General features: G+C 31.8%; 1 protein-coding gene across 3 annotated transcripts; it reads right to left on the bottom strand.

Annotated features, from left to right (window-relative positions):
• Positions 1 to 436: 436 nt before the first annotated feature.
• On the bottom strand, positions 437 to 24,751 carry LOC126771265 (ATP-binding cassette sub-family G member 1-like). Of its 3 annotated transcripts, none has more exons than XM_050491056.1 (11): positions 24,572 to 24,751; positions 10,250 to 10,397; positions 8,441 to 8,600; positions 7,616 to 7,761; positions 6,931 to 7,169; positions 6,184 to 6,306; positions 5,973 to 6,100; positions 4,411 to 4,567; positions 3,963 to 4,063; positions 1,300 to 1,455; positions 437 to 1,216 (listed from the first exon to the last, which is right to left on the bottom strand). In XM_050491056.1, the coding sequence occupies exons 1-11, from the start codon at positions 24,666 to 24,668 to the stop codon at positions 872 to 874; spliced, it is 1,800 nt and encodes a 599-aa protein (XP_050347013.1). In that variant the 5' UTR covers positions 24,669 to 24,751; the 3' UTR covers positions 437 to 871. The 3 variants fall into 3 exon arrangements, with proteins under 3 accessions (XP_050347013.1, XP_050347012.1, XP_050347014.1); XM_050491055.1 differs by having other exon boundaries at positions 439 to 1,216; positions 5,973 to 6,112; XM_050491057.1 differs by lacking the exon at positions 24,572 to 24,751 and adding an exon at positions 20,538 to 20,725 and having other exon boundaries at positions 440 to 1,216; positions 5,973 to 6,112.
• Positions 24,752 to 27,760: the final 3,009 nt, after the last annotated feature.

The following is a 27,760-nucleotide window of genomic DNA, read 5'->3' as shown; positions in this document are numbered from 1 at the left end:
GATAACAGTCAAGCGCTAGCTTATATATTAAAAAAAAAACCCAGGTCGGCCCAAAAATGGGCCCAAAAAAGGATTTATCTGTCAAGAAATTCTTAGTGGAAGCCCATAATTAGAATGTTGGTATTGTTACATTGTAATTGTGATACACGTTATTTGAAAGAATAAAATAGTAATGAAATAGAAAGTGCATCAGTGTTTGCACATACACTTGTGCACGTTAACACGTATATTTTGTGCAGTTAATTGTTGGGATTTCCAGATATCGATCAGGATGTTATCAAAATCATTGATTTAATTTTCTTGAAATATTAATAACTGACGTTTTCTTAACTGTCTATTCTTAATACTAGAGATGAATAAAATAATAAAAAATTTACTCATAAAAAATTTAATAATATAATGGAATGCTGGATTTTTTTGTGATGTAACATAATTTTTATATACAAAACAAATAATACTCTTGGAAATTTGTAATATCAATTATTGTCTATGTATAATTTTTGTACACTTTAGTTTATTCAATTAGTCAGTAGACAGTAAGACACCACACTTTTTAGAAAATATCATATAAAATTTCGTCTCTAATTTATAATGAATATAATTACAACTTAAAAATTAACAAAAATTTTACATGTTCTTTCTGACATATACAAGTTTTTATTGTCATTGTCAATATATCACACTTTAAATATTTATATATCAGATCAAATTATAAAACTTCATTGAAGCAATAGCACCATTACCGACACGTAAGTCTTCAATATATCTTAAAAATATACAACATACCCAATTATTTTATGAATACATTTACCGGCACATTAAGCTATTTTAAAAATGATCTTAAGAATACTTTTTATAATCAATACTGCGATTATCTACATGCTTTATAGACTCTATATCTTAAAACGCACATCAGTGATATTTTTAGTATTATAATCCATATAACTATAGCTAATACGTCAGTCCTGAGGTCTTTCGAAAGGCCTAAGTAATCAAGGTATTTCTCAGGTCGTTTAAATAAACAAAAAACTGTATGACAAGGGAGAACATTGCGACCGAAACCATACGCTGTTTGCATTAATGCATCAAATGCGTATCGAAAATATGATATCGAGGCAAATGGTTGGAGATACGAAGGCATTTCATGGTAGGGTATGAAAAATTCCGAGAACATAAGCATTGGAATATTTGCAGCTGGTATGACAAACAGGCCAAGCTGAAAGAAACATAATATTATTATTTTATTTGGTCTGTGCAATATCTATCCATAATCAGTCACTTAGTCAAACTATTACCAACCTTGACTCCGCAAGCAGCTCCAACCACTAGCCCGAAAGTTTGTGCTAGTATGGTGATAAGCACACAGATGAGCCAAGCTAAACCAATTCTATGGGCTTCTAGAGGTTGTGACGTTAAGTACCAAGCGGGTAATACGAAGACTGTTGCACACAACAGCTAAAATAATAAAAAAATCTATTAATTATTATTATTTGTTGTTGTTATTAGCTGTATAGTTACGTAATAACAATTACAAATATAATATTAAAATGTAAGTATTTATCTTATTATTAGTATAAAATTAATCAGAGAAATCAATCACAAACAGTACTTATTATATTCTCAGGTTAATGAAAAAAAGGCCAAAATAACGTTTTATTTTTCGAATTGATAAGTCAATTTTTTATATATTGGTAATTAAATATATTTTAAAATCAATAAAATACCTAGTTTTATGTACAAATGACTAGATGATTTCGAGGGTTTTAGTTCGAACCCCGGCCGGACTATAAAAAAATCATTCACATTTAATCAAACACAGCAGCCTGATTACCACCCCTCCCGTGTCTCGGAAAGATGTTATTCCGGCGTGGGAGTGACAGAATTAAGAGTGCATCTGAGGTTGTGCATACACTTACGCACTACACTATGCTCCGAGCAGTTAGGTAGTATTTCTTTATTAGAATATGTCCGTAACAGCCTGTGAATGTCCCACTGCTGGGCTAAAGGCCTCCTCTCCTCTTTTTGAGGAGAAGGTTTGGAGCTTATTCCACCACGCTGCTCCAATGCGGGTTGGTAGAATTCACATGTGGCAGAATTTCAGTGAAATTAGACACATGCAGGTTTCCTCACGATGTTTTCCTTCACCGTAAAGCACGAGATGAATTATAATCACAAATTAAGCACATGAAAATTCAGTGGTGCTTGCCCGGGTTTGAACCCACGATCATCGGTTAAGATTCACGCGTTCTTACCACTGGGCCATCTCGGCTTAATATGTCCGCCATGGCCCAATCGTTCAGAAGAGCCATATCGATAATACCTTATTAAGCAATTTAAAATAAAAACAGTATAAATGTGTTTTTATATAATAAGCCTATACGATCTTAGTAAGCCCTTAATATGTAGAAACGATATTTTTGATTATTTCTGTCTCTACTAAGTTAATTTAATACTTACATAAGATTTATAAGTTTTTATATTAGATATTTTCAATAAAAATCTACTTTTAAACATACTATTATTAAATAGATAGATCCCTTCTCTTTCGCATAACTTCAAAATAAATTCAGTATCGAGCAAATGCTGTAGGTACCTGTAGTTACTGTTCCACTAGTTGAAACACAACTTTAAGGTTAAAAATACGTATTACCGCACGGTTTTTTGTTAGGTCTGTGATTATTCACATATCTTAAAAATACCTGTCTATTTATAAAATCATACGAATATAATCACACAATTTCGAAGATTTCAAAACACTCAATGTCAACCATGTGATTTCAAATCTAATCGTGAAATACTAAAATGTGACTGTGATGTGGTATAAGCACTACGGGTCCAATTCGCAAAGCGTAACATGGAATTTTTATTTGATAAAAACGCATTTAATTAATATGTTATTTATTCCAAGGTTATCACTGTGTGGCGTATAAATTAGGGAGATGAGAGAACATGACGTTAATAGGTAACTAACAAGTTACTGAATCTCACATGTAGAGAAATAAAATGCAGTCCGAAAAAATAATACATTGATGATAGCCATATCTTTTACCGAATTACGATATTGTATGATAAAAAACCACTCACATTTTGGATCTTAACTTAATATTATAAATCATTAGTCGGCCAAGTACAAAAAATCAATATGGAAATAAAAACATACGCACGCATATAGAACTTTTTTTTAAATTATTTAAAAACATTAAAAATATCATTTCAAGGCTCATGTGTGAACTGGCTTGGCAAAATTGCTTATAAAGAATCTATAATGCCGATTCTAGAAAAGCTATAAAAGTCCAATCTTTGGACATGTAACTTTGTTAAAGTACTATGTTATCGATAACTTTTGCAAATATAAAATGCTCAGTCACCTCGCAAATATCTTTGTGTAGTACAGTTTGTATGTTTACGAAACACTTACAATTCGTTGTGAACGAACGTGGCTAAATTATTTAACATGCAGCGCTGTATCATAGTGACGCAAGTTGCAGAATAATTAAACTTTTGTTAAAAATTGTTTAAAACATATAACTTTTAACGTTTATTATTTTGCTGAAGTACAATAACAAAGATAATGCACACAGTGCTGTCGGTATACAAACCGTTCGGACATTGGACTGATATGAATACAAATGTTTTACTTTATCAAACATTATACAATTGTAATTTATGACTTCATTATCTATTCAACCTTGGCTGATATTATTCGAATAAGTCATAATTTCTATAAAATAAATAAAATAATGAACATATAGCAATTAAAAGATAATTATAGACGGCCAAATTAAAAAAGTTATTGAATTTTTCCTAGATTGAAATTAGAATGGCGATAACAATTTGGCGGCAATTTTTGAACGAGCATGCGAGTTCCTTCCATTATGCGTCCGATTTCTCTCTGGTTGAGTTTGAGATTATGGGAATTAGAAAATATGTATTGTTTGTGTACAGTAATAAATTAAATGTACCTGTATCGGCAAGTCAATTATAATTTTCGTAGCGCAGTATGTTGATAAGTAATACCATTTGTTAAGATGCTCTTGAAGGACCACAGTCGATTCTACTGGAACTGTAAACGAATGTTTGTAACATTAAAACAACAAATGATAACAATAACACAATGAAAATATGTATGGCTTTTGTGTTTAATTACAATTCTATGTGACGTTTGTGCCTTTTTTTTTGTATTTATTGGTAAAAGTAATTTGTTTTTCTCAAATTCGCGTATTTAAAATTTATTTGACAAAAATGACAAATGACTATATTAAAGCAATCTAAAGAAAAAATATTCGCAATTAATTTTACGTTACTACTTTTAGTTCAACAACGTATAATCAATTGCCACCAAATGAAACTGTTTTTAATATTGTTTTATTTTGTTTTAACTTATTTATTGTTTTAACCCGTATTACTTACATGTATGTATCGTCGGCATAGCGTTAGAGAAATATAGGAAGAGAAGGAAAAAGAATAGACAGCCCGTGTTGGAAATCATGCGGCTCGCTTCTGCGCCCGCGCCATAGTACAGCGCGCCCAGCAACAAAGCCACTATTAAGTGGCACACAAGTCGGATCTAGAAAAATGACAAAATATTATTATACTCTCTAATATATGTACAATAATTAAAACTACAGAAATATGTTCTTAAACGTCTAAAATTTTGACTTTTGTTATTTATCTATACAACTATACCTAGTAGTACATTTAATATATTATATCTCAATTTATATCTTTCTGTTTGCAAATCATTACATAAAACATCATTTGAATTACATAGAACATCAATAGTATCTTGGATTCTCAAGTTTTTCGTTTCATTTAGGTCTGTTTATTTTATAATTCGTCATGAACATGTGTTCGTCGTAACGTTAGTCTAAATAAAGTATTAATAAAATCTAATTATATTTTGTTATCATCATCAGGATATGACGAAGCTTCTTAACTTCAATAGTAGGTAGACACTGATACCTAAATGCATCAATTTTTTTTCTTTTTCTATAAATTTGTAATGCGTTTTTTGTTTTTATTTTAGTTTTAGTTATAGAATATACGAATAAAAAATATCGTAAAATGCATCGCATATTTGAAAAATATATTCAGTAAAATAGAAAATATATACACATTGGGCATATAACTATACTGTTTAGGTATGAATACCACACTTACTAAATATATCTAAAATCTATGTGATATGTTACAGGATATAGGACAGGTGCGGTGTGGACACTGCGTGGTGTCTACTATACAAAAAGATTTTCTAAATCAGACTGCTAGCTCCAGAGATTCATACAAAAATATAACATAAACATAAGCGCGTTCATACAAAAAAAAAAAAAAACAAACGGAATATTCACCCTTTTTATAATAAGCTTAAAAACGTATTAGTATGTTTTTAATTTCTTCATGAAATTTTGTATTATTTTAAAGTATTGTACTAATATTTATATAAGGTGATCGGTGTTGATGATGTACCAAAAAGTTTAAAACACTTTACCCGTAATACGGGTCAAGTGTACGCATTCTGACTTTCAATGATTTGTCTATGATTGACTCTAAATTAGTGTACTTGCTGATTTTGTATTTGTTCCAAATTAAAGTCTAATAAAGTCTCTATTCGAAATAATACTTTTGTTCCTTAATCCCACTGTTCTAATACATAATGAGGTTTTAAAGGTAACAGCGCGAAGTTGACCCGAACGACTTTGTATATACGTACACCTCTCGGAGTCAGTATGATACTCGTCCTTCCGCCAAAGCATCGGGGATGATATGTAGCTTGCGTTCAGCAGATGTCAGAGAATATTAAATTGTCAACTCATAGGCAACCTATATTGGGCTTGTAATTGTCGTTGAAATTACAGCCTACAAATTCAATTCAATTCGCCTAATACAGCAAAATTTTGATTTATAATCTTCCGTAAATTAATTTACTATATATATATATTACATATTTATATAACATATTAAAATTATGTTACCTGAGTTAGATGAACATCTCGAAGTGCTCCGATATACCCTCGATGGAGTAGGGCACACATTTGTTGACTAAAATTAGCACTAAATCCGTCTACGACAACAATGTTTGAATCGAGAAGGGCTTCAGATTCTGTTGAGTTGTCTAAAATTCAATAACACTAATGGAATCAATACAGGAAAATCAATTAAAAAAAGCAAAAAGTAAGCAGTTACCTTTGATATTTTTATCTTGAATTTCTTTCTCCGTTATTTTTTTCATTTCATTAGCATACGTTATTGCCTCTTTTTCTAGAAGTGCTAAATTTCCGGAGTGTTCACCGCTTGCAACCTCTAAAACTAAATAAGAAAAAAGTTATTGGTAAAATGTTGAGTCAAATAATACCGACAAAAATAACAGGAAAAATTTAAAGTTATCGTTATTCTCCTGACCGATTTCGGCCACGGCAAACATTCTCTTGCTAGATTATAGCCAACTGCACGGGACATATTATAGTGCACAAGTATGTTCTCAAACACAATTACTCCCTTAATCTGGCATGGAACGGTCAATCCGACAAAATTGAGTTGAAAAGAAAGAGTTCAGACGATGGACCAACATCTTAATGTGCTTTCTGAGGTTTAATAAGAACGAATGCAGTTTGAATACTGTCAACTCCGAGCTGCTTGATGCTATTGCCTAGAATATAACCAAAAACCTCGATGTCTGTAGTTTATAAAAACTAGACCAACGAGTGTTTTTCTTGAAAAATTTACAAGTATGTACTCTACGTAACAGAGCCTCTGTTAATATTTTATAAGGATGAAACTTATAACCTTTATAATTATGTATATAATTATATTACTTATACATAAAGTCGTCGTTAATTTAAATCTAGTTATAATAAATGTCATTAGAGACAACATAATTGATAGTTTTATTTATTACGTTGCATTCAAAATAAGAATTAATCGAATACTCACGATAGTCAGCCATGTTATAATACTGCGGGCAGACAAGGTTAGATTTTTTTAACAATTCAGGAATATCCTCAATCGCTCCAGAGTACAAAGTTCTTCCATTGGCTAAGAGTATCACATCATCAGCTGACGTAAATAGCTGCGAGGACGGTTGATGTATCACGCAAGCGACTATTCTCCCGCTGCGTGCTACTGATTTGAGAGCTTGGGCCACAGACATTGATGACACGGAATCAAGGCCGCTACGGAAAATAATGTTTATTAGTCTATCTATAAAATGCACATAGAATGTGAGTCTTCTAACTTCTAACTAAAATCATATAAAATCCTATTTATTTATGTTATAGGTAATATAGGTAGATATGGGCAAACCTGATGGTCACACATCATCAGGTAGCACTTTTACCCGTCCGCTCAAAGACATTGGCGGTGTAAGTAATATTAACCATTCCTTAAATTAACAACGTGCCACTAACTTTGGGTCCCTTGAGCCTGTAGTCTGCTGGCTTACAGACCCTTCAAACGGTAGAATAGTATAGTTTAGCGGTAAAATATCTGAGGATTAGTACTTACGTCGACAAGGTGGTAGGGTTTGCACAAAGCCCTACCACCTAGCAAAATATACATACAGATTCTGAACGGCAAAAATGTAATAATCAAAACTATTTAGAAATATTGAGTTGAATACCTAGTAGGTTCATCGAGAAGCAATATAGAAGGATTTGTTAGTAGTTCACATGCTATCGTTAGTCGCTTCCGTTCTCCACCCGATAAACGTCCAGCTCGTGTGTTCAATACATCCAAGATTCCTAATTGTTTTGCTACTGCTTCAATCTACGAAAAATAAATAGATAAAACAGCATTTAAAGTTTTATTTTAAATTTATCTATATGATATTGACGAAGTTTAAATTTATTCGTGCTAAACATATACTGATACAAGCATACAAGTTATACATAGCATACTCAAATCGCAGGTATAAAGAATAATAAACAACTTTGACCTTGAATTGATGTGACATCTTTGTGCAAGATTTAAGGACAATATATGTCATTCATTATCGATTCGTGAAAAAATGGGTTTTTTTTTTTAAATTTAAGTAGAAATAAGTAGTTAAGTGGGTTATTTTTTTTTCTTAACCAAGAACTGTTTGCAATTAATATAGCAGACGTGTCACAAAATAGAATGAAATATGTACATATAAAGTTTGTTTATTTTTAATTCTGCCATAATTATTTCTACCTTTGGAAGAACATATGATGATACCCTTTTTTAACGCTGGAAAAACGCGTTACGTTAATTCAGGTTAGCAAAATGTGTATTGTTTTACCATTATCTTAGAAGTTATGTGTACTTTCGTGGTTAGGTTTCGAAAGAAAACGTAAGTTAATTTTGGTGATTTCGAGTTCAAATCGCATGTGCCTTAAACGTTTCAAGGTTCAATGAATTGTGACTAAATAAAAAGTTTTCAGTGATGTATTCACTACAGTTAATTAGAAAAATCTTAACTCACCGTATATAATCTTTCATTTCGAGTTGCCTGAGGCAGCTTTAATGATGCAGCGAAACGCAATGTCTCTTGCACAGTGAGTGTGTCGATGAGTGTAGCGTGTTGAGCTACTAGCACAACATTCCGATCAGTTCCTTGAAGGCACCCAGTAACGCCACTCTTTCTACGATAGTAAATAAATAAGTAAAAATTAAAAAAAATATTTAAATTATCATATATTTTGTATTCATTACAATGTATGTATTGATTTTTGCCTAAATGAAGTAACGGAAGGAGGTAATTTGTTTTTATTGCCATTAAAATTACAATATCATATCATTGCCTTTCATATACAGGATGAAAGGCAATGTTCGGATTGTCAATTTGTGAGTCAATCTCTATCAACGCATGGTTAACTACTAGATAGTTCCAGACTTGACATTTAAAGAAAAAAAGAATGAATATCTAGACAACGATGCAGATACTAATAAAATATTACCTAGCCAGAATTTTGAATCAGGATTTAAATAATAAATCAAGGTTAAGGTTATTTTAATGTGCTATAATAATTATATGATAAATTAGGTAGGTATATTAAAATAGATATAAGACGTGATCAACAGCAGTTTTTCTAGATCTATATTCTAGATAATTATTTCACAATAGGTTATCACTCGACGAATAGGCACAATATCTAAATATGATAATAATGTCCTACCCAATGAACGTTTATTTACAAACAATAATAAAAAATAAGTGAAAATTTACAACCAATCTTATGTGACGCATATTAGTATAATTAGGGTTTTATTTCATTAGACTTAAACAAATTAGCTTTTTAAGAAGTATTAAATGAAATAGATAATAAGTGAATAATAGTTTTAAAAAAATGTAATATTGTGTTCTAACTGCGATTGGTCTAAGTACGATTTGGATTAAGGCCAACGTTTCAATGTTATAATGAAATAACTTTTTGATGTGACTTTTGAACGCCTTAAGATCGATTCGTATTCCGTGACGGCAAACGGCATAAAGTACCCTTACACCACACTTTCCACTGCCGCTGTGTCATGTGTGTGTAGCGCGTAAACTATAAAACTTCATTATTATACATTAATCAAATAATTTATTTTTGTATATATTAAGGATTTAATGTAAATGAGTTTTAAGTAATAATTGGTATAGTCGCTCGCTTTCTTAACTTAATGGAGAACGAAGATGATATTGACGTTAAATTATTATCAGTAATCTAATCGGTTCTATATGATAAAAACGGTTTCAATCACCCTAAGGCAAAACACAAGCCTTAAGCCTTTTGCCCATTAACACCATCGGTCCGAGGCATTTTCGTTTTGACCCTTGTGGGCAAACATTATTTGCCACTGAATATATTATTATTATTATTATTAATTATGTACATTAGAAGCAATGGGCACGGTTTTTTCCATGCCACGCGACACGTGATCAGTCAGGGGTATCGGTACACCTGTCGGAATGGAGAGCATTATTGAATTTATATCGATATACATCGTCAGTGTCGGATTTTACTCAACGCAATAAATATAGTTTACTGCCTTAAAACGCAATGATATTTACGCAATTTGCACTGTCGTGTATTTGTCGCAGTTTGTAAATAATATTCATTAAATGCTCAGAACATTTACACCGTATAAGACTAGGTACTAAAAATAATCTAATGTTTAATGTATGTGCCCTATCTTAAAAATCATATTATGAACCTATACTTAAAAAACACTTAGATCAAATAAAAAAAAACATTATTAATTACATATTATTACGAATTACAAAAATATTTAAAAATAGCGGTCGTACTTCCTTCCAGCTAATATTTTCAGAAGTGTGGTTTTGCCAGCTCCTGAAGGTCCAAGTACGAAAGTTAATCGACCTGGTCGGATGGCACCGCATGCATTTTTGAGAATAACCTGCTCTTCACTTCGTTTATATGGAAACCAAGCTTTTTCTGAAACAATAATAGCCTTTGGTAATCACATATATATTTAGAACTTTATAATGATCGTAATTTTATAAATAATATATGAAATATATAAAAAGTTGCGGGTGATGCTTATAAAACAGGCTAAGATTGTGATTAGAATATTAGTGTGTGGTTAACCACGACCCTATAAAAAATACGTCGATCAAAATAGATGATCACTATTAAAACAAATGGATGATAAATATATAAATACATAAGGTATTTTTATAAATGGTAGGTATAATTGTAAAAAAACTTAACAAAACGCAATAAATGTAGAATACTAGTCAGGCCAATTAAAGATACTTATTGGAAAATATAAACGAAATTCATCTGAATAAACTTGACCGTCTCTTAAATAACTCTTTGCGCTTCATCTTGCTTGCTTCATCTTCATCCCTCTCTGTCCTGATTATTTGTAAGGGAGATTCAAATTTTTGTGTGTAATAATAATCACAATTGTCAGCTGCGTTCTATCGATTCTTATCTTCTTTCTGTTTCTATCCATACTTCTAGTTTCGTTTCTAATTCTTACTGCGTTTAAGCTGTCCGATTATGGAACAAAGTACCTGAACATATTAGGAAAGCTACCTCTAAATTTATTTTCAAGACTCGTTTCCGTAAGCTTATTTTTTCAGAAAGTTCCTAGTTCTCGTCATCTTATGACATCTATAATACCCTATTATTCATATGTTTACATATATATTATAGCTTTGTATTTATTTTGTTGATGTTATATTTGTATGTATGTATATTTTTGTTTACTAATTACCGCCTTCACGGATTTCTGCTTATCCTAAAGGTTGACTGGTAGAGAATGCCTTTAGACATTAAGTCCGCCTTTTGTTCCTACTACACATTGTGGTGGTCTAAATTTTTTTTAAATAAATAAATAAATATACGACCAGTTTGAACACAGTTTGATTCATCTGTTGCACGGTAAAGTATCTGCTTGCATGTCTCCGTCTTAACGAGGAGTGCCACGAGATTGCTTGCACATGCTATCTTTTTTTTTTTTTGTTCTCGCTGGAAAAACACATTTATGTGTTTCCCCCACATGAGGTGGGGGGGTATGTGGGACTCGCCGGCGCTGAAGGCGCCGGAATACCCACTAACTTCTTCTTACACTTTCACAGAAGGAGACCATTTCCGACCAGCTTTTATCGCTTCCGAGCATCATTGATGATGCTCGGCAAGGATAGGTCCACCATGGAATGCCTCTGGGGCCCCACGCGGTCCGTCAGGGTGTGTTGAGCCGTGTTGAATGGCACATCACCTCATGGCAGGACAGTGACACCACCCGCCGCACTATCTTGTGCAGATACTTACCGAGGCAGCTGTTTCCGGTAACTACCTGCGTTAACCTGAACAAGAGCGTGCCTCGTTTTCTTTTGACCCAACGATTCAAGTGGAGACGAACCACCTTTACTGTCGCCAGGTCTGCCGTGGAGGACTCCAGGTCCTCCTTCCATCAGGCTATCTGGGCTTGCTGGGCTAGAGCCGTTATCCGCCCGACATCCACCGACCCTGAACGGTCGCCGCGGGCTCTCGCCTCGGCCCGAAAGCGGTACACATCTGCGCGCACCTCCGCCTGGAGTTTCTAAGGTGGATCGCCCGCGAGGAGTTTCACCGCTGTCTAAGACACCGTACGATACCCTCTTATCGCCCTCACAGCTATGACCCTATGGGGCCTCCGCAGGAGGGCCCGGTTGTGAGCAGTGAGCGCGTCGATCCATATTGGCGCACCCTAGAGTGACATCGACCTCACTACATCGGCATAGAGGCGCCAGCATAGTGATCCCGGTGCGGTGGAATAAAACCAGCAGTAGGACATGTACAGGCAGTTTCTATTATTACACATTTTTAACCGCTAATATCTTCGATATAACGTTGGTTACGTAAGTCTATAGACAAAATTAAATAAAAATAATGCAAGTATGCACTTATATAATTTATTTTATATACAAATCGTAGTGTCCACGTAATAAATGTAACGTATTCAACAAAACAGTTGAATCACTGGTTATTAACGGCGCATTAGTTAGACATGTTTATAGTAGGGGCGCCCACGACACTAAACCTAGTTCTTTCTATAAGATTCTCAGATGATATATATACTGTATGATATATATTAGTCACTTCATAAATGGGGGAAATACGAAATTGTGATGCTGCAATGGAAAAAAAAACTGTCAACGGAATTAAAAAATAAATAAAAAAACTAAAAAATTAGATTTCTGGTATGATAAGACTCCCAAGTTTCGTTTGTTCCTCGAAACAGGGGAGGGATAGGACTATACAATACTGCAAGGCCTCCTAATTGGCCTTATCAGTGGCAGCAGCATAATAAGCGACGCTTCGTGTCTAGGTATCTTTGTCAGGTTTTTAGCAGTTTCTTTTGCAGCATCGCCATTTTCTGTACCCTATGTTACCCCATTTATGACGTGACTATATATATATATCAACTGGGAGTTTTATCGAATCAGGTTTAGTGTCGTAGGCTCTTAGACTATTAGTAGATACCAGTTATAAAAAGTAGTCTCTGCATGCGGTTATATGTTTTATAGATTTCTTTATTTTACAATTATTTCGAAATAAATATGGACGGAAATGAAACATTGAATCTAATTAAATTATAGAGAATAAAATAATATATTCGTAGGTATGTAATAGCTATATTTATTATATTGTATTAAATTAAATGATAAAAGATTTTTATAGTAAAAAACGCAAGCAACTCTTTATTTTGATTATCAAAGTTTTTATGTTACTAAAATAAGTAAGATAAAATTACAATTATATTTTACACAAATATAATCTTTATATGAAAGATAAGTTATTTGTTCTAGCTAAATACATTTGGTAAATATTTAAAATATTTTAATTCATAGCGAAAACATAGTGATAAGCATTAAAGGAATGTCAAAAGTTTATAATATATAGGTCACAACGCAATATGATAAGTTCCTTTTATTCGATACATCTATTTCTTAATTTATTTCGGTTTTTGAACATATGTAATTCATTAAAATAAGCTCTTCTCTCTATTACCAACTACGTCTAATCGACGCGTTTAATGTTTTATTTCAAGTGAAATAAGCGAGCCTATTTGTGTTCTCGTAATTCCCCGTCAAGGTTCGTTTTGTCAACAGTACATAACGCTAGGTGCGTTCTAGCTTAGTGCCATGTTGGAGATACGAAGGCTGGTTATTATTAAAAAAAATCCGGAGAATTTAAATTGCGGTTCAACGTTCAACCGTTCAACGGTTTCAAATTGGTTCATTTACTACGCGGTCTAAATATGTATCATAATAACCATTCGTAATTTTTATCAGTAAATATTAAGTTAAGTAAATGTCGTATTGTTATATAATAATTGATGCATTTACAGAGGAAAAAGATCAATATCATTTTATTTGTATAATATCACAATAATACACACATAGTATAGTTGGGTCGTTTTCTGAAACGATATCATAAGTGTTTTTTTCTGGCTAAGCACAGTGACGATATATCGTAGTGTATTTGTCTGTGCAGTCTGTTTGCTCAGTTTTATCAAGTGTGAGTACGATACGATGTATCGTTACGGATTATTTCGTTCGCACAGGGGCAGTTGCATTTTCTATTCGACAAATTGTTGTCGATTGCGTTACCACAGCTTTTGTCGTAGCATAGTTGGTGTCGTTAATATATTGCTCAGTTCATGAATATAACAATTAGCGAAGAAGATCGAAGTGAACACCGCGGACGATTGGAGGAGTTCATCATCTTCCGTTATTCTTGATATCATGTTTCACGTGCGAGCTTCTGTTGGGAACTGATGATCGACACAGATATCGGTAGCGTGTGAGAATAAAGGTTTGTCGTAGTATGTGCCTTTGAAGTATTTGCTTCAAGCAAATACTTACGTTGAGTTGAGTTTTTTTACTTTTCCCTATTGTCGGTGAAAAATCATTGACACCATACGTCATCGCCGCAACATTGTTATTTTTCTCTTTTGTTCATTAATAATTTAATAAAATTTAATTTAATATTGATAAAATGGCTTATCTCTATTTGGCAATTAGTTAATGTAACAAATGCGTAATGTAACCATTATGCGTTAAATAGAAATTCATTAAATTTATCGAATTTATTTCATTTGTAGCATGTAACTTTAATGACCGTAGTAGCAGAAAGACTTGTTTTTTTTTACAAATTACAGCAGTTTTTTAATGGTGGCACTTTATATCATTTGGCTCAAATATTACACGTTTTAAATATGAAATATTGGACATGTTTGAACGAAACCAGTGGAATGGAAGTATTCGAGACGTAAAAGCCAAGGTTAGGACAAATGTAAAGTAACAAATGCTATGTTTGTATGTGTACTATGTTTGTATATTTAATGTATATACGTGGAAGAAATCGTACTTTCACTCCGCTCCAGGAAGATTGGCAAGTAACATAGTCTCTTGACAGAGCTAATTGCTTTTCGCTTACTTCGAAACTTGGATAATGTTCGTTACGTATAATCACGGAGCACAAGAAATGAGTCTGACGGTCGCCATTTTCGAGATTTTTGTAAGAAACTACCAACTCTAGCAACAATCCCTGGAACTCTGATATATTCCGAAAATTTCCCCTACAAAATTATAACTTTAACGAAAAATGTGGAAGAAATAATAGATAAGAGCTTAGATTCAACATCACTAAAAAAAATTACGTTACAGGAAGAATAACATTTTTTTCTGTCTTATTGTATATATATATATTATTTTAATAAAAAACTAAAACCTAAATAAAGTTAAATTAATATATAATTGTTGTATATAAAAAAACCTATATAATACACTCACTCGATTATCTCATAAACAGTTAATTTTAGAACGACAAGGGAAAATTAGCCTGATTTGTTTATCTGGTCAGATTGAAAATGACCGGATCTCAATCCCTATTCAAAAGTGGTTGTATCTAATTGAAAAAAATAAAAATATTTTGTATTATACGTTATAATATTTTTTTGTATTATAGAAGTTGGCACTATAAATATACTATAGTTTATAATGTTAAAAGAATATAAAATTTCAAAGATACTGCCACCTTTGACATTAATTATGCACGCAAGATTTATGCATTGTGTTTTGACATTTGTCTATGGATTCATATAAAAAAAATACGTTTTTCACCCATTCAACGTTTTCATAGCGTTTATTTTGTTTAAAATAAAGTAAGGAGTTGTTTTGAAGAACATTGTTTAATTTTTTTTTATTTCTCTGTCTTGTCTTTTGAAATACTTTTGACATTTAAAAATTGTTCATCGTAGTATTTGCAGTTACAATTATTTTGAACAATTACTTATTATATTATAATTAATTATTAAACGACAATTTCTACGGTTAACTTCCATGTTTGTTTTCTAAAATATTTTTTTGGATAAGGCTTCTTTTGGAAACTTCTAACAAATCGGGAGATTACTTAATGTATATTATATATTATTATTCAAGATGTCTATGGATTTAGAAAACATTTAAGAACGAACTAATTTTATATTATTCTTTTAGAAATAATTCGATTTTAGTTTGTAATATTTATATACTCATTTTCAAACAATTAAAAAAGAACTTTGTTCCAATAATGAGTTTGACACAACAATTTTTGTGGTTGAGGTCACCTTTTAAGCAAGTATGGCCTGTGTAAGGACAGCGGCCCTGCCATTATAAAACTATATAAAATTGTCTTTAATTTACAAGATATTATAATACTACTATTATCCCGATCAAGAAATAAAATAGTGTTTTTGCGTGAGTGCGTTCGTGCGTGTGAGTTCGTATGTGAGATGTGAATGTTTTCACTTTCTAGCTTTCGCAAGCAGGTTTGTCAGCGTATGGGGGAAGGCATAAGTAGGTGATAGGTAGATATCATTATTTTTGTACAGTCCACAATTCTGAGCGACGGCAGTGTCCCGTTTAACTTCTCTATTTAAGCCTGTAAACATGAGATAAATTGACACCTTAAAACCGGCTTAAGTATTAAAGTTTTAAGACTGTACAACATGTTCATTTTATAAGCGATGGCTCAAACAAACCGGTGGATCTCGTTTATATTTAAAGTCGACCTCTATTGATTAATTCGTTGGTTTGAGTATAATTGAGAATATAAATTTTGGTGATAATTTGCTTTATAATCACAATTTGATTTAAGTTGATTAAATAATTAACCGTATACCCGACATATTAAATAATTAGCCGTGTAATCGGATAATATCATCCTGGCGCCCGAAACTTTTGAAATGATTTAGTTATTGTTATTTAAATTTAAAAATCTTTTAAATAAATATTCAACATTTTTGGAAATATATTTCCAATGCATAAAACGGTATATCGTTGAAAATAAATTATCAGACACCCGATGCTCTATAATCCTTATTTAGTCTAATCAGACTCTTAAAATTAGTACATAGTTTTTATTTCATCATGAACTCATAATTATACACGGTTTTAACGTTACCAGATAGCCGAAAAATAAAAATAAAATAACCTCGGTAATAATTTACAGACGACGAGCATACAATAAAAACATTTGAATGACATATTATTCAGTCTTCTTACGTTCCTCTTCTCCTTTAATATATTCATGATGATATATAATATTTTAAAACTAAGTACTTTAACGCAATACCTATATATTACTTAAGGAATGGCTGTGTTATGTATTTATTTTATAGAAATGACACAGTTCTATAAATTTAAATAAACTTGTTAAAATAAGAAATGCTGACTTGATGTGTCTAATATCTAAAGCATTTCTAAAAAAATATATATTAGGTCCTTACATATGAAATTGGCGTTATGTACGGGAGGAATATAAAGGCAATTTTTTTTTGTAAAATATATTTAATTAATCAAAGTATGCACCGTTGTTATCTATGCACTTTTGCCATCTCATAGGTAGTTTATTGATTCCTTTACTAAAAACACCATGGGGACGAGAATCAATAAACTCTTTGAAGACGGTTTGGACTGCCGCATCGGAGTTGAATTTTTTTCCTTGTAAGAAGTTGTCCAAATTCCGGAAAAAATAGTAATCTGTTGGAGCATGATTCGGGAAGTACGGTGGATGTCGCAGATATTCCAATTGTAGCTCATCTAACTTAGAGGTTGTTTGTTGTGCAGTGTGTGGTCTTGCGTTGTCATGAAGCAGCAGTGGCCTAGAGCGATTGACCAATCTCGGTTGCTTAGCAGCTAGTTCTTCCTTCATGGTTTGCAGTTGCTGACAATATATATCTGCCATAATCGTTTGGCCAGATTTTAGAAAGCTGTAGTAAACGATACCGGCCCTAGTCCACCAAACACTCACAAGTAACTTTTCCTGAGTCAATTTTCGTTTAGGGCAGGATTTGGCTGGGTCTCCAGGGTTCATTGCGACGAGCGCTTCCGATTATCGTACAGTATCCACTTTTCATCACAAGTAATGGTTCGATTTAAAATCCCTTTATCTTCTGATTTTATTAGCTGCCCTGTCAAGCTAATATCTTAAGATGTATTCTTATTAAAAACATTTTTAAGTTATTTTTTTATTAGACTTGAAATGTATGTGAAATAATTAAGACGATAACGAGATACGAAAATAAATTAAACTGGTTTCATACTAATAATAAATAATGTCCTAGAGACTGATTTCGGCCACGGCGGCCACCTCAAGAGAGATCAGCCAACTGCACAGTTTATATTATAGCACACAAGTGTGTGCGCAATTACAGATGCACTTTTTATTCCTTCACTTTCATAATCCGATGGAACAGCAAGCCGTCACGACCGGAATGAGTTCAGGCGCAACACCAACGGCTTTACGTGCTTTCCAAGGCACGGGAGTGTACACACTTCCAACTTACAGACTCCGGGCTGCTACTGAGAATTTTCTGACAGAAAAACCCAATAATTTTTTATTGGCTCAACCTGGGCCCAAAACCTCCGGGTTTGCGGCATTACATCTCGCCACTTCTTTTTTTTTTCTTGCAGTGGAAACCTTCAGAAAAATACCTGGGTCCCATAAGTGTGGAACCGGGTTATGTGGAATTCTTAATCACTAAAACCACTGCGATGGTGGTCCTCAGCACGGATTGGTGAAGGGAATCTCGTCCCCCCGTACTCCTTGCTAGTGCGTACGGCAGCGCGAGGCCATCACGGCTGCCGTCTTCCTCAGGCCCGTCTGAACTAGGACACGCGAAGCCCCCACCTCACGCTTTACGGTTTTACGGGTTACGCCCTATCTTTTAAGGCCAAGGCGTCTTGGCTTTGGGTGGGCCGAGACGACGCCATCGTCGTCTCCGCCGAGCAGAATCGGCCCGTTCCCGCTCCGCCATCTCCTACTGGACAATGACGGTCCCTTTTTTTTTCTTTTTAACGCTGGAAAAACGCATTACGCGTTTCCCCCACGGGAACAGTGGGGGGGTATGTGGGGCTCGCCGGTGTCCAAGGCGCCGAGTGCGCTCCAAACATCGGAATACCCACTAAAAAACCAGCGGTACCCTTTCCGTCTTAATGAGGAGCGCCACGGGATCGCTTTCGCATGCTACCGTGGCGCTCTTGACAATGACGGTCCTTACATCTAGCCACTAGAACAACTATATTAATATAATAACTATAATAATATAATAATAAAATAGTTTCATACTATTTTTGTACTAAATAAAAAAATCATTGCAGTCATCAGAATGCATAAATATAGTATAAATTTAAAACAATACATTTTCATAAGCAGCCTTTAATTTATTCCATATAGCAGATTGTATTGTGTGTCACCAGCTTCAATAGTGTGGACAAAATTTCAATCAGTTGGGTGCAACTAATTTAAAATTCAGTTGTCATATTTGACCCACACTTATTGACGGATAAATAAAAACATGTGAATAAATAAAAATATCTTGGAAATATTGAATCAATTTTTTAAGTTTCCTTTTTGTTGCATTTAATTGATTTAATTCTAAATGAGCCATAATAAAACCACTCCATATCATATCTTTGTTACTTTTGCAACTGAAACAATTTATGGTTGATTCTCGGAGTTTAAAAAGATCCAACAAATATACACAACCTGTCTTATTGCGTGCGCTAGGAAAAGGAGAGTCGATTCATTTATCATCCAAAATCGGGATTGCGATTCAAAGGACAATTTTGCTTACATTCTTGTTACATACACATATACATTTCGCTCGTTAAATTTCGGCAAAAAAGTGTTACAAACGACAGAGAGACTAGAGAGAGAGAGAGAGAGAGAGAGAGAGAGAGAGAGAGAGAGAGAGAGAGAGAGAGAGAGAATAGAGCGATTTTATAAGGTATTCTGTTTTCTCATCGGGTGTACGAAACCCTAAAAAGATGATTAGTTAACTTAAATATATTCTTGATATTATAAATAAAAATCTTGTAAAAAAAGTATTCCAATTGTTTAAACATTTTTGTCCATAAAATGTATGTAGGTATAATTAGTTATAAAAAACGAGATACGAGAAGTACACTTACTAGTGACAGAAAAAATAACAAACAAATTTTAATATTTAAATGTAGGTTGAAACAAAATATAAAATTAACCTTATTATTTATGTATTCTTTTAGCATATTAAAAATTACGTGTAAATTAAAAATATCGTGGACGATGACATAGACAAAAAAAAAAGACAAAATATATATTGAGCTTTTAGTTTTCGTATCTCACATTTTGTAATTAATTACTCGCAAAAACTCGTACTTTGTTGCTTAATAATTATTTAAATACATCAGCGGGTTAAGGTCATACTAATGATCCATAAAATGTATGTATAATAAATATAAATATAAAATAATTAGGGATTTAAAAACGGTGAAAAGCTATTTATATGTAGTAAATTAGAATTTACTTATATATGTATAATTAACAAATGTCCGCCACCTTTTTCATCTCAATAATATAAATTGAAAATTTATAATTACAGTAAGTAAATTATAAATAAATGTTAAAATTATATCAAATAATAAAAGAGATAATTTTAACTTATTTAAGCTTTGTTATATATGTCTACATATATTCCATAATATTTGATTTTCTCATAATTTTAATTGCTATATAGCAATAATAAATAAATAAAAATATATTACTAAATATATTTACCGGAGATTTTGCAGACGAGATCCGTAAACACTGTAGGATTGTCTATTTTCTTAGTATCACCACATTCAATTACAACATTCATTGCTAATAATTATTAGGACATGTAATTCGTAGGATATAGTGTTAAATTTAATTTGATACAGTCGCGAGTAGTTTGTTTGTGCCACGGAGTAAGAGGCAACTGACGAGCATTATCGTTTGACTTCAAACATAGTCAGATTAAAGTGGGGAACCCACTATCCGACGGTTCAATCGTGAAAGTAGCGACCGCGGAAGAATTTTGCGTTTGTTATGAAGTTGTTTTACTGCTGTGTTGCGTAAACATAACAAATAAACATTTTACATTACAAAAACGGTAATTTGCTTATTAAGAAGATAAGTATTGCAATTCTTATCTACATTCGATAATTGTTATATTAAGGTCATTTTTTATTGAAAAGTTCTTTAAATAACACAATATTAAAATACGGATAATTAAAATAAAAAAACAATGATTTAATGTTTATTATTTAAAAACATCCGTTTCTCGCAGAGAGTATGAACTTTTAACCTCATCATGGGCACGATTTACCCATTAAGTTAATCATATAATGTATCACCAACACAATACAGATTTGCTATTCAAGCAGCATATTTGCATGAAGTTAAAAAAACATAAGGTTTATTCCAAATGCCGTATATTTAACGATTAAAATATCATGTGTACTGTAATAACGATAAAAAGCTTAAAATAAGGAATAATTGTAGAGCACAAAGCTGAAGGTTTTTGGAGCTTATTCCATTATGCTGCTCTAGGTCGATTTGATGGGTACACATGTGACAGAATTTATCTTACACATGCGGTTTTTATAAAATTTCATAACGCTTGTCCAGATTTAAAACTAGGTAGGTGGGTCTCGGTGCAGTTATGTTATAAGTTGTAAATAATAATTATTATATTTATATATAAATATAATAAATTAACGACAGAACTACATAACTAAATTAAATTATTAATTTTTTTTATTTAACAGTTTGCTATTTAGAACAAGTTGTTTTGTAAGTTTTTGTCATTAAATAAGTATTGTTCCAGAAAGAGGAAAAAAAATACAAAATTGTCATTCCAAAGGGTGTGAAACGGAAAATTTTATCAAAACAAAATTAGATTTATAATATTGTGATTCTTTAAAAAAAAAAAATAATTATCCGATTTCAAGTTTTTGACGAGCCGGTTGGCGTGGTTGGTGAATGCTTGCCTTTTAGGTTTTGGGTTCGATTCCCACCCAGGACAGATATTTGTGTGCATAAACATATCTGTTTGTCCTGAGTCTGGGTGTAATTATCTATATAAGTATGTATTTACAAAAGAAAAACAGTATATGTAGTATATCAGTTGTCTGGTTTCCATAGTACAAGCTCTGTAAAATCTTAATTTGGGATCAGATGGCCGTCTGTGAAAAATGTCCCAGGATATTATTATTATCATCCAGGATTATTTATCCAAATGAATTTAAGGTGTTCTATTTATTTGATGTATATTTATGCTTTCTACTTCTTGTTAGTGTTAAATCAGGTTGCTAGTAAATTACTTTAAAAATTTTTTTAAAAATATAAAGATACGCTACTTTGCGCAGCGCATATGACTTTCACCACGCATTGACGTGTCGCAACAAAAACCTTCTTAAAGACCGCAATATCATATTGTATATGTTTGTGCATAAAAATAATAAATATTCAATTCCAAGTAATGATTTTTGTTAATTATAATTTTAGTTATGCCAGTGGGGCGAAGATTAGTGCGCCATTTAGAACGGAAAATACATGAAAGCGTATTCTGCTTGTGATTTCTTGCTCGAACGAACGATAACAAAGACAAGTGATATGACATGTGTGTGATAATATTATTAATGAGATTTATAATTTTATTATTTAATTTTTTAAGCGATCGGCGAAGCATGTTGTTTTATCTTATTTTCTCCACTGGGCTGGGTCATTTTTCATCTATAGTTCGGGTTTGCGATTCAACGGAGAAATGCTACCAACATTCTTGCCACCATTCCAGGTGGTCATGATACAATAGTCATTTTAAAGTGTGATCTTTATATATTTTATGTCCTTGAAGTAAGTAAAATAAAAAAAACAAACATAATTACCAATATGCATATTAGAAAAAAGAATTTTTATACAAGTTCTGTCTTCACTACACTAAACTATTTTAGCTTGTAGAATGTTTATTAGGTACTTGAGTTATAATAATATGTTATATAATAATAAAATAAATAAAAATAAAAATATATATTATATTTTTTACAGTTTTACATACATTACAGTCAACGAAATTATATAAATAGATATCTATGTGTGAGTTTTAATGCCTTATATGAACTTTGCCCGAAATGAAATTTCCTTTGTGCGGTTTATCAGAATGACAACGTCCTATTAAATATTTACTGATGTGCGATATAAATTTGTAAAAAAATATAGCACTGCAATTACATAACGTTCAATTAAAATATTTATTTAAAAATTAATAAAATACTTCAAGGTAATAAAGATTTAAGGTTAGCCATATAGCTATTGCCCACACAAACACATTGACATAAAAAAAATGTATATATATTATAGCTATCACCTGTTTAATACTATTTTCTTATGACCTAATAAGCTCTCTTATAGTGTCAAAAATTTTCAGTTGAAACTTACATAACATAGAAAATAATGTAATTTAATAAAAATAACCTAAAAGTACAGTTATTACCCATAGCTTAAAGTAATTGCCAATATCACAGCACAGTAATCGTGCTATTCTACTGAATTTTTAACTCCTTGGATGTTCCTGGCTCACCACCGCATAAATCACAATTAAAGGTTGGCTCGATAGTTATCATGTTTCGAAATCTAAGCCAAACAAAATTATGGAATGGAACGCATTTGGTGATAAAAAAAACTGATGATCAATGTGATTCACACGACGATACACCAAGGAAAATTCAATGGTGAGGAAGTTCTCATTCAGAGGATTCCATGATTCCAACCGATAATTGAGCCCTTTGAGCTTAAACGAATTCAATTTCCGATTCTTCTTCATTTACCTTGACGATTTACAAATCACAAGGCCAATCCTTGAGTGTTAGTGGTCTGAATTTAGAAAAAGCATATTTTTGTCATGGTCAATTTGTGATATGTTCACGTATCTGCAAACCATCCGCTTTATTTATTCTTGCGCCTGACGATAAAACGAAAAATGTCGTATATCAAAAGGCGTTTTACTGAAGAGAATCAACCCAAGTGTAACATATGCAGCAAAATACATAGCTTCGTCAAAGCAAATTTCTTGTCGACACGCCATTGAAATACTTGATTTTTGTACTTTTATTCTTTTTATTTATGTTATCCTAATAATTTTTTGAATTAATATTTTTTCTTGTATTCATTTTATTACGTTAATTAAATCATAAATTAAATTTAGCTAAAAATACTAAACTACGTTCATTGACTGTTAGGCTACGGTTAGGCGGTACGAAGTTCGCCGGGTCAGCTAGTAAATATATATATAAAAGAAAAAGAAAAACCTTAGTGCATGAACTTAAAAAAAGCGTGATAATGAAAAGTCTTGATACTTTATACAAATACATCCAATTGTACATTTGTAAGTTGAACTGAACAAAATAGATCATAAAGATATAATTTTACGTTATACATAACGGAACTGATATCAATGAAAGTCATAAATAATTACAAAAAAAAGTTAAGTTATGAAAGGAAACTAACAAACAAATTATTTTTGTTAAACCATATTATATATACTCAATGCAAAATATCAACTTTATGGTTTTTTATTAATCTTAATAAATTAATAACTCCAGAAAGGTTAATCACAATTTTTCATTATCATTCCAATGTATGAGTATTTAGACTTAAGAACTCTACAAACAATAAGGAATGATTATTATGTATGTCAATGACATGTTAATAGGTTAAAGATATATGACATGACGGCAATGAAATCAAATTATAATTATAAACACAGCCTAGCGTAAAAAATATTATCTTACTGTTAAAGTATGCCTTGATTCCAAAACTTATGTTGTTGAAGACCAAATGATAACCATCTTCAATGCTGACGTCGTCTCCAACGTGTTCCACATCCATTTATTAGAGTTGAAAACTGTATCTTTTATTATTTTAACACTTTATTTCTTAGGATGGGTCAGGAAATCGTCAACCCACTGCGTACGACGTGCGGAAATGAACAGTTGACTTGGTTAATAAACCCGCATGTATGTATCTTTGTATATCATTGTCAGTAAAGCGTATCAGAATCTTGAGACAAAATTATTTTAAGACTGCACTCAGTAAGGAATAATTTTTATTATCGGACACGTGAAATTTGCCATTATCAATTTTATTATTATTCGTTATAATTATTAGATTACGTTATAACTTCACTTTTCTGTAATTGCGTTCGCGTTAATACCTTTAATATTTCACAATTATGGTTATAAAGTTTAAGTAACGAACGACGAAAAACTGAAGTTTTGACTACTTGAATTAGGGATCGTTAGGAGGAGTAGTTGACCTTACCGATGAGACAAGCCTAAAATGATTTTTTAACTTTTAAAGGTCTTAACTTAAAAAGGATTGCTGTTTTAAGGTAAAACTTACGAAATTATATGTTAAACTCATATTCTTGCTAAATTTATTATTATTTAAATTCATACATTTAGCTTGTACTTTCTAACGAACCAAACCAGTTCTTGAAGTCGAATATTCTATCCCCATACACCTTATATTTATTCGTTGATGCAATTTGAATACTGACCGTAATATAAATGAAAAATAAACCAGATGAAGTTTTAATTTTATGTCGAATCTTTATTTATAATTTATTTTAATTCAAAGAAATTGCAGAAATTATAGTTATAAAAACAATACACAAATTTACTTAATTTATACTTCGTCAAAGTTTATGTTAACCGTCAAAATTTATATTATATTTATATATTATATAATATTGTCGGTTATAATTTAAAACCGTAAATATTTCTTGGAATTGAGCAATTTAATTCAATATAAAATAGATGAACACACAACATTTATATTTTATATACAAGGAAAAAAATATTTCCGGTCGAAATATAATTACTTATTTTAATAAGAAAATCTAAAATAAAATTAATAATATTTTAATTCTTTAAAAATACAGTAAGGTAAGTATGAAAAAACGTACATGAGATTAATATACGAAGAATATATATAATTATATGAAAATAAAATTTTAAAACTTTAAGGTATGGCGAGGCGTTGCGTTTTAATAATGTATTTTCTAAATTCGTAAAATAGCAACCAAAAAAAGGGTTTTCTTGTGAAAACACGATAAAAACGTTAAAATTCAGTTTTTAAAATTAAAATTGTTATTTGCTTCTTGCTATGAATATGAATTTTGTAATGATATTATTTGAAAACTTATTAATTAGATAAAATAAGTGATTTGTATTAAATGTCATAAAGATAATGAACAGTTTCGTTAAGTCTTATTACCTATGTTGTGATTATTTTATCTTTGTTTATGGACATAGGTTATTAAGCATTAAGTTTCATTATTAACCTTGGGCTTACTTGACATCTATACATGTAACAAAAATGTAACTGATCGCTGTCTGTACATGGAAGATATATAAGTAACGCTGTTATGGGGGGGCCTTTGTCATAGCAATAGAACCCAAAAACAATGATTATTACAATTTTCGTCGGTTTGACTGTGCGTTTTAACGGCTTAATTGATTTGGGTGCGGTTTTTGCCAGTGTATTGTGGCAAACTTCACTTAAAATTTAGTGTCTGTTAAACTGAAACTTAGCTATTTATAAATGATAGTCTATAAAATGGCGATTGAAAGTTTTTAGGAACAAAATAAAGTGAAAAATGGTCAGATTCAGAGATTTAGGTACTTCTAATGTAAGTTTTAGGGTTCAGCTTATGCTGGACACATGTCGGTTAAACGCGAACACGTGTATATATACAAAGCGCGCCGATTGCTGCGCTGTTGCCTGTAGCACTAACTTATTTGCATCGAATTTGAATGTAGGAGACGCACGGCGCTCATATTTATTTGAATACACTGATTTACCTTTCAGTTTTAAAAGGACACAATTTCCTGTAAAGGTATCATTTGCGATCACAATAAATAAAGCACAGATTTAAGGGAATGCTGTTTTTGTCTTGGCTAAATGTATGTTGGCCTATCTAGATCCGGGTGCGGCGAAAACCAATAAATACGAATATCCCACGAAAATAAAACTAAAAATGTTGTATATACTGAAATATTATAAGTCAGCTCTTAGTAATTTCTTTAAAATATAATATCTATGAAACCGTGTGCACAGCTAGTATTTAAATAATGTATACGAGTAGATCGTTGTCAAAATTCGCCTCTAGACTTTCTTTAGTCGATTTTCGACCATTTTTTTTCTTGTCCACATACAAAGAGCTTTCGAATATTAAAAAAAAATATCAGGACTTTTTTGTTGTTCGATTGTATACCTACACGCGTATGTAAATATTATTAATATTTTTCGAATTGTCATATGTTACGTAGTATAAGCTAGCTTTATTTGCTATTTAAGCGTCAATTATCTACGATTCAAAGAGAACCTAGTAGGCACATTATAGATAAGGACCTCTTGGTTAATAGTTGTTGATTCGGAATGAATGAGTGATGAATGACCTTCCTCAACAAACAATAATAAGTAGCCTCACTTTACTTTGTCAGACAAATAAGAACCTTAATACGTGAACAGTAGGAACGGGACGCTCAGGTATAGAATACAAAATTTATCTAAACAAATAAATACAATTTATGTGTTTGTCTGTAATTTTTTAAATTACTGCCTCTTTTAATGTTATCAATCATTTTTTTTATTCTTGTCTGACTATCCGTTTGTTAGGGGGTAAAATTTAAAATGACTAATAATTACAAATTAAAATAACTGAATTATTTTAAGAAGTATTTCAAGGTGCCGTTTAGTCTTTATTTCATCAAAATCGGTTGAATCTATCAAAGTTAAAGTAAAAAACGTACGTGAACTTTAAGTTAAGTATTTTTTTTGTTATAATATATGTTATGGCCTTTTGCCTATACCTATTTTTAATATCATAAAAATGAAAGGTTGTGTGTGTTGCGAATATTTGATATTTGCTTTTTATGACATTATTAACATATTATGGATTTTTTTATCCCGATCAA

The sequence above is a fragment of the Nymphalis io genome, chromosome 10 (assembly GCF_905147045.1).
Source record: "Nymphalis io chromosome 10, ilAglIoxx1.1, whole genome shotgun sequence".
Taxonomy (NCBI): Eukaryota; Metazoa; Arthropoda; class Insecta; order Lepidoptera; family Nymphalidae; genus Nymphalis; species Nymphalis io.
Note: the sequence above shows the minus strand (reverse complement) of the source record. Positions and strands in the feature narration are given on the sequence as shown.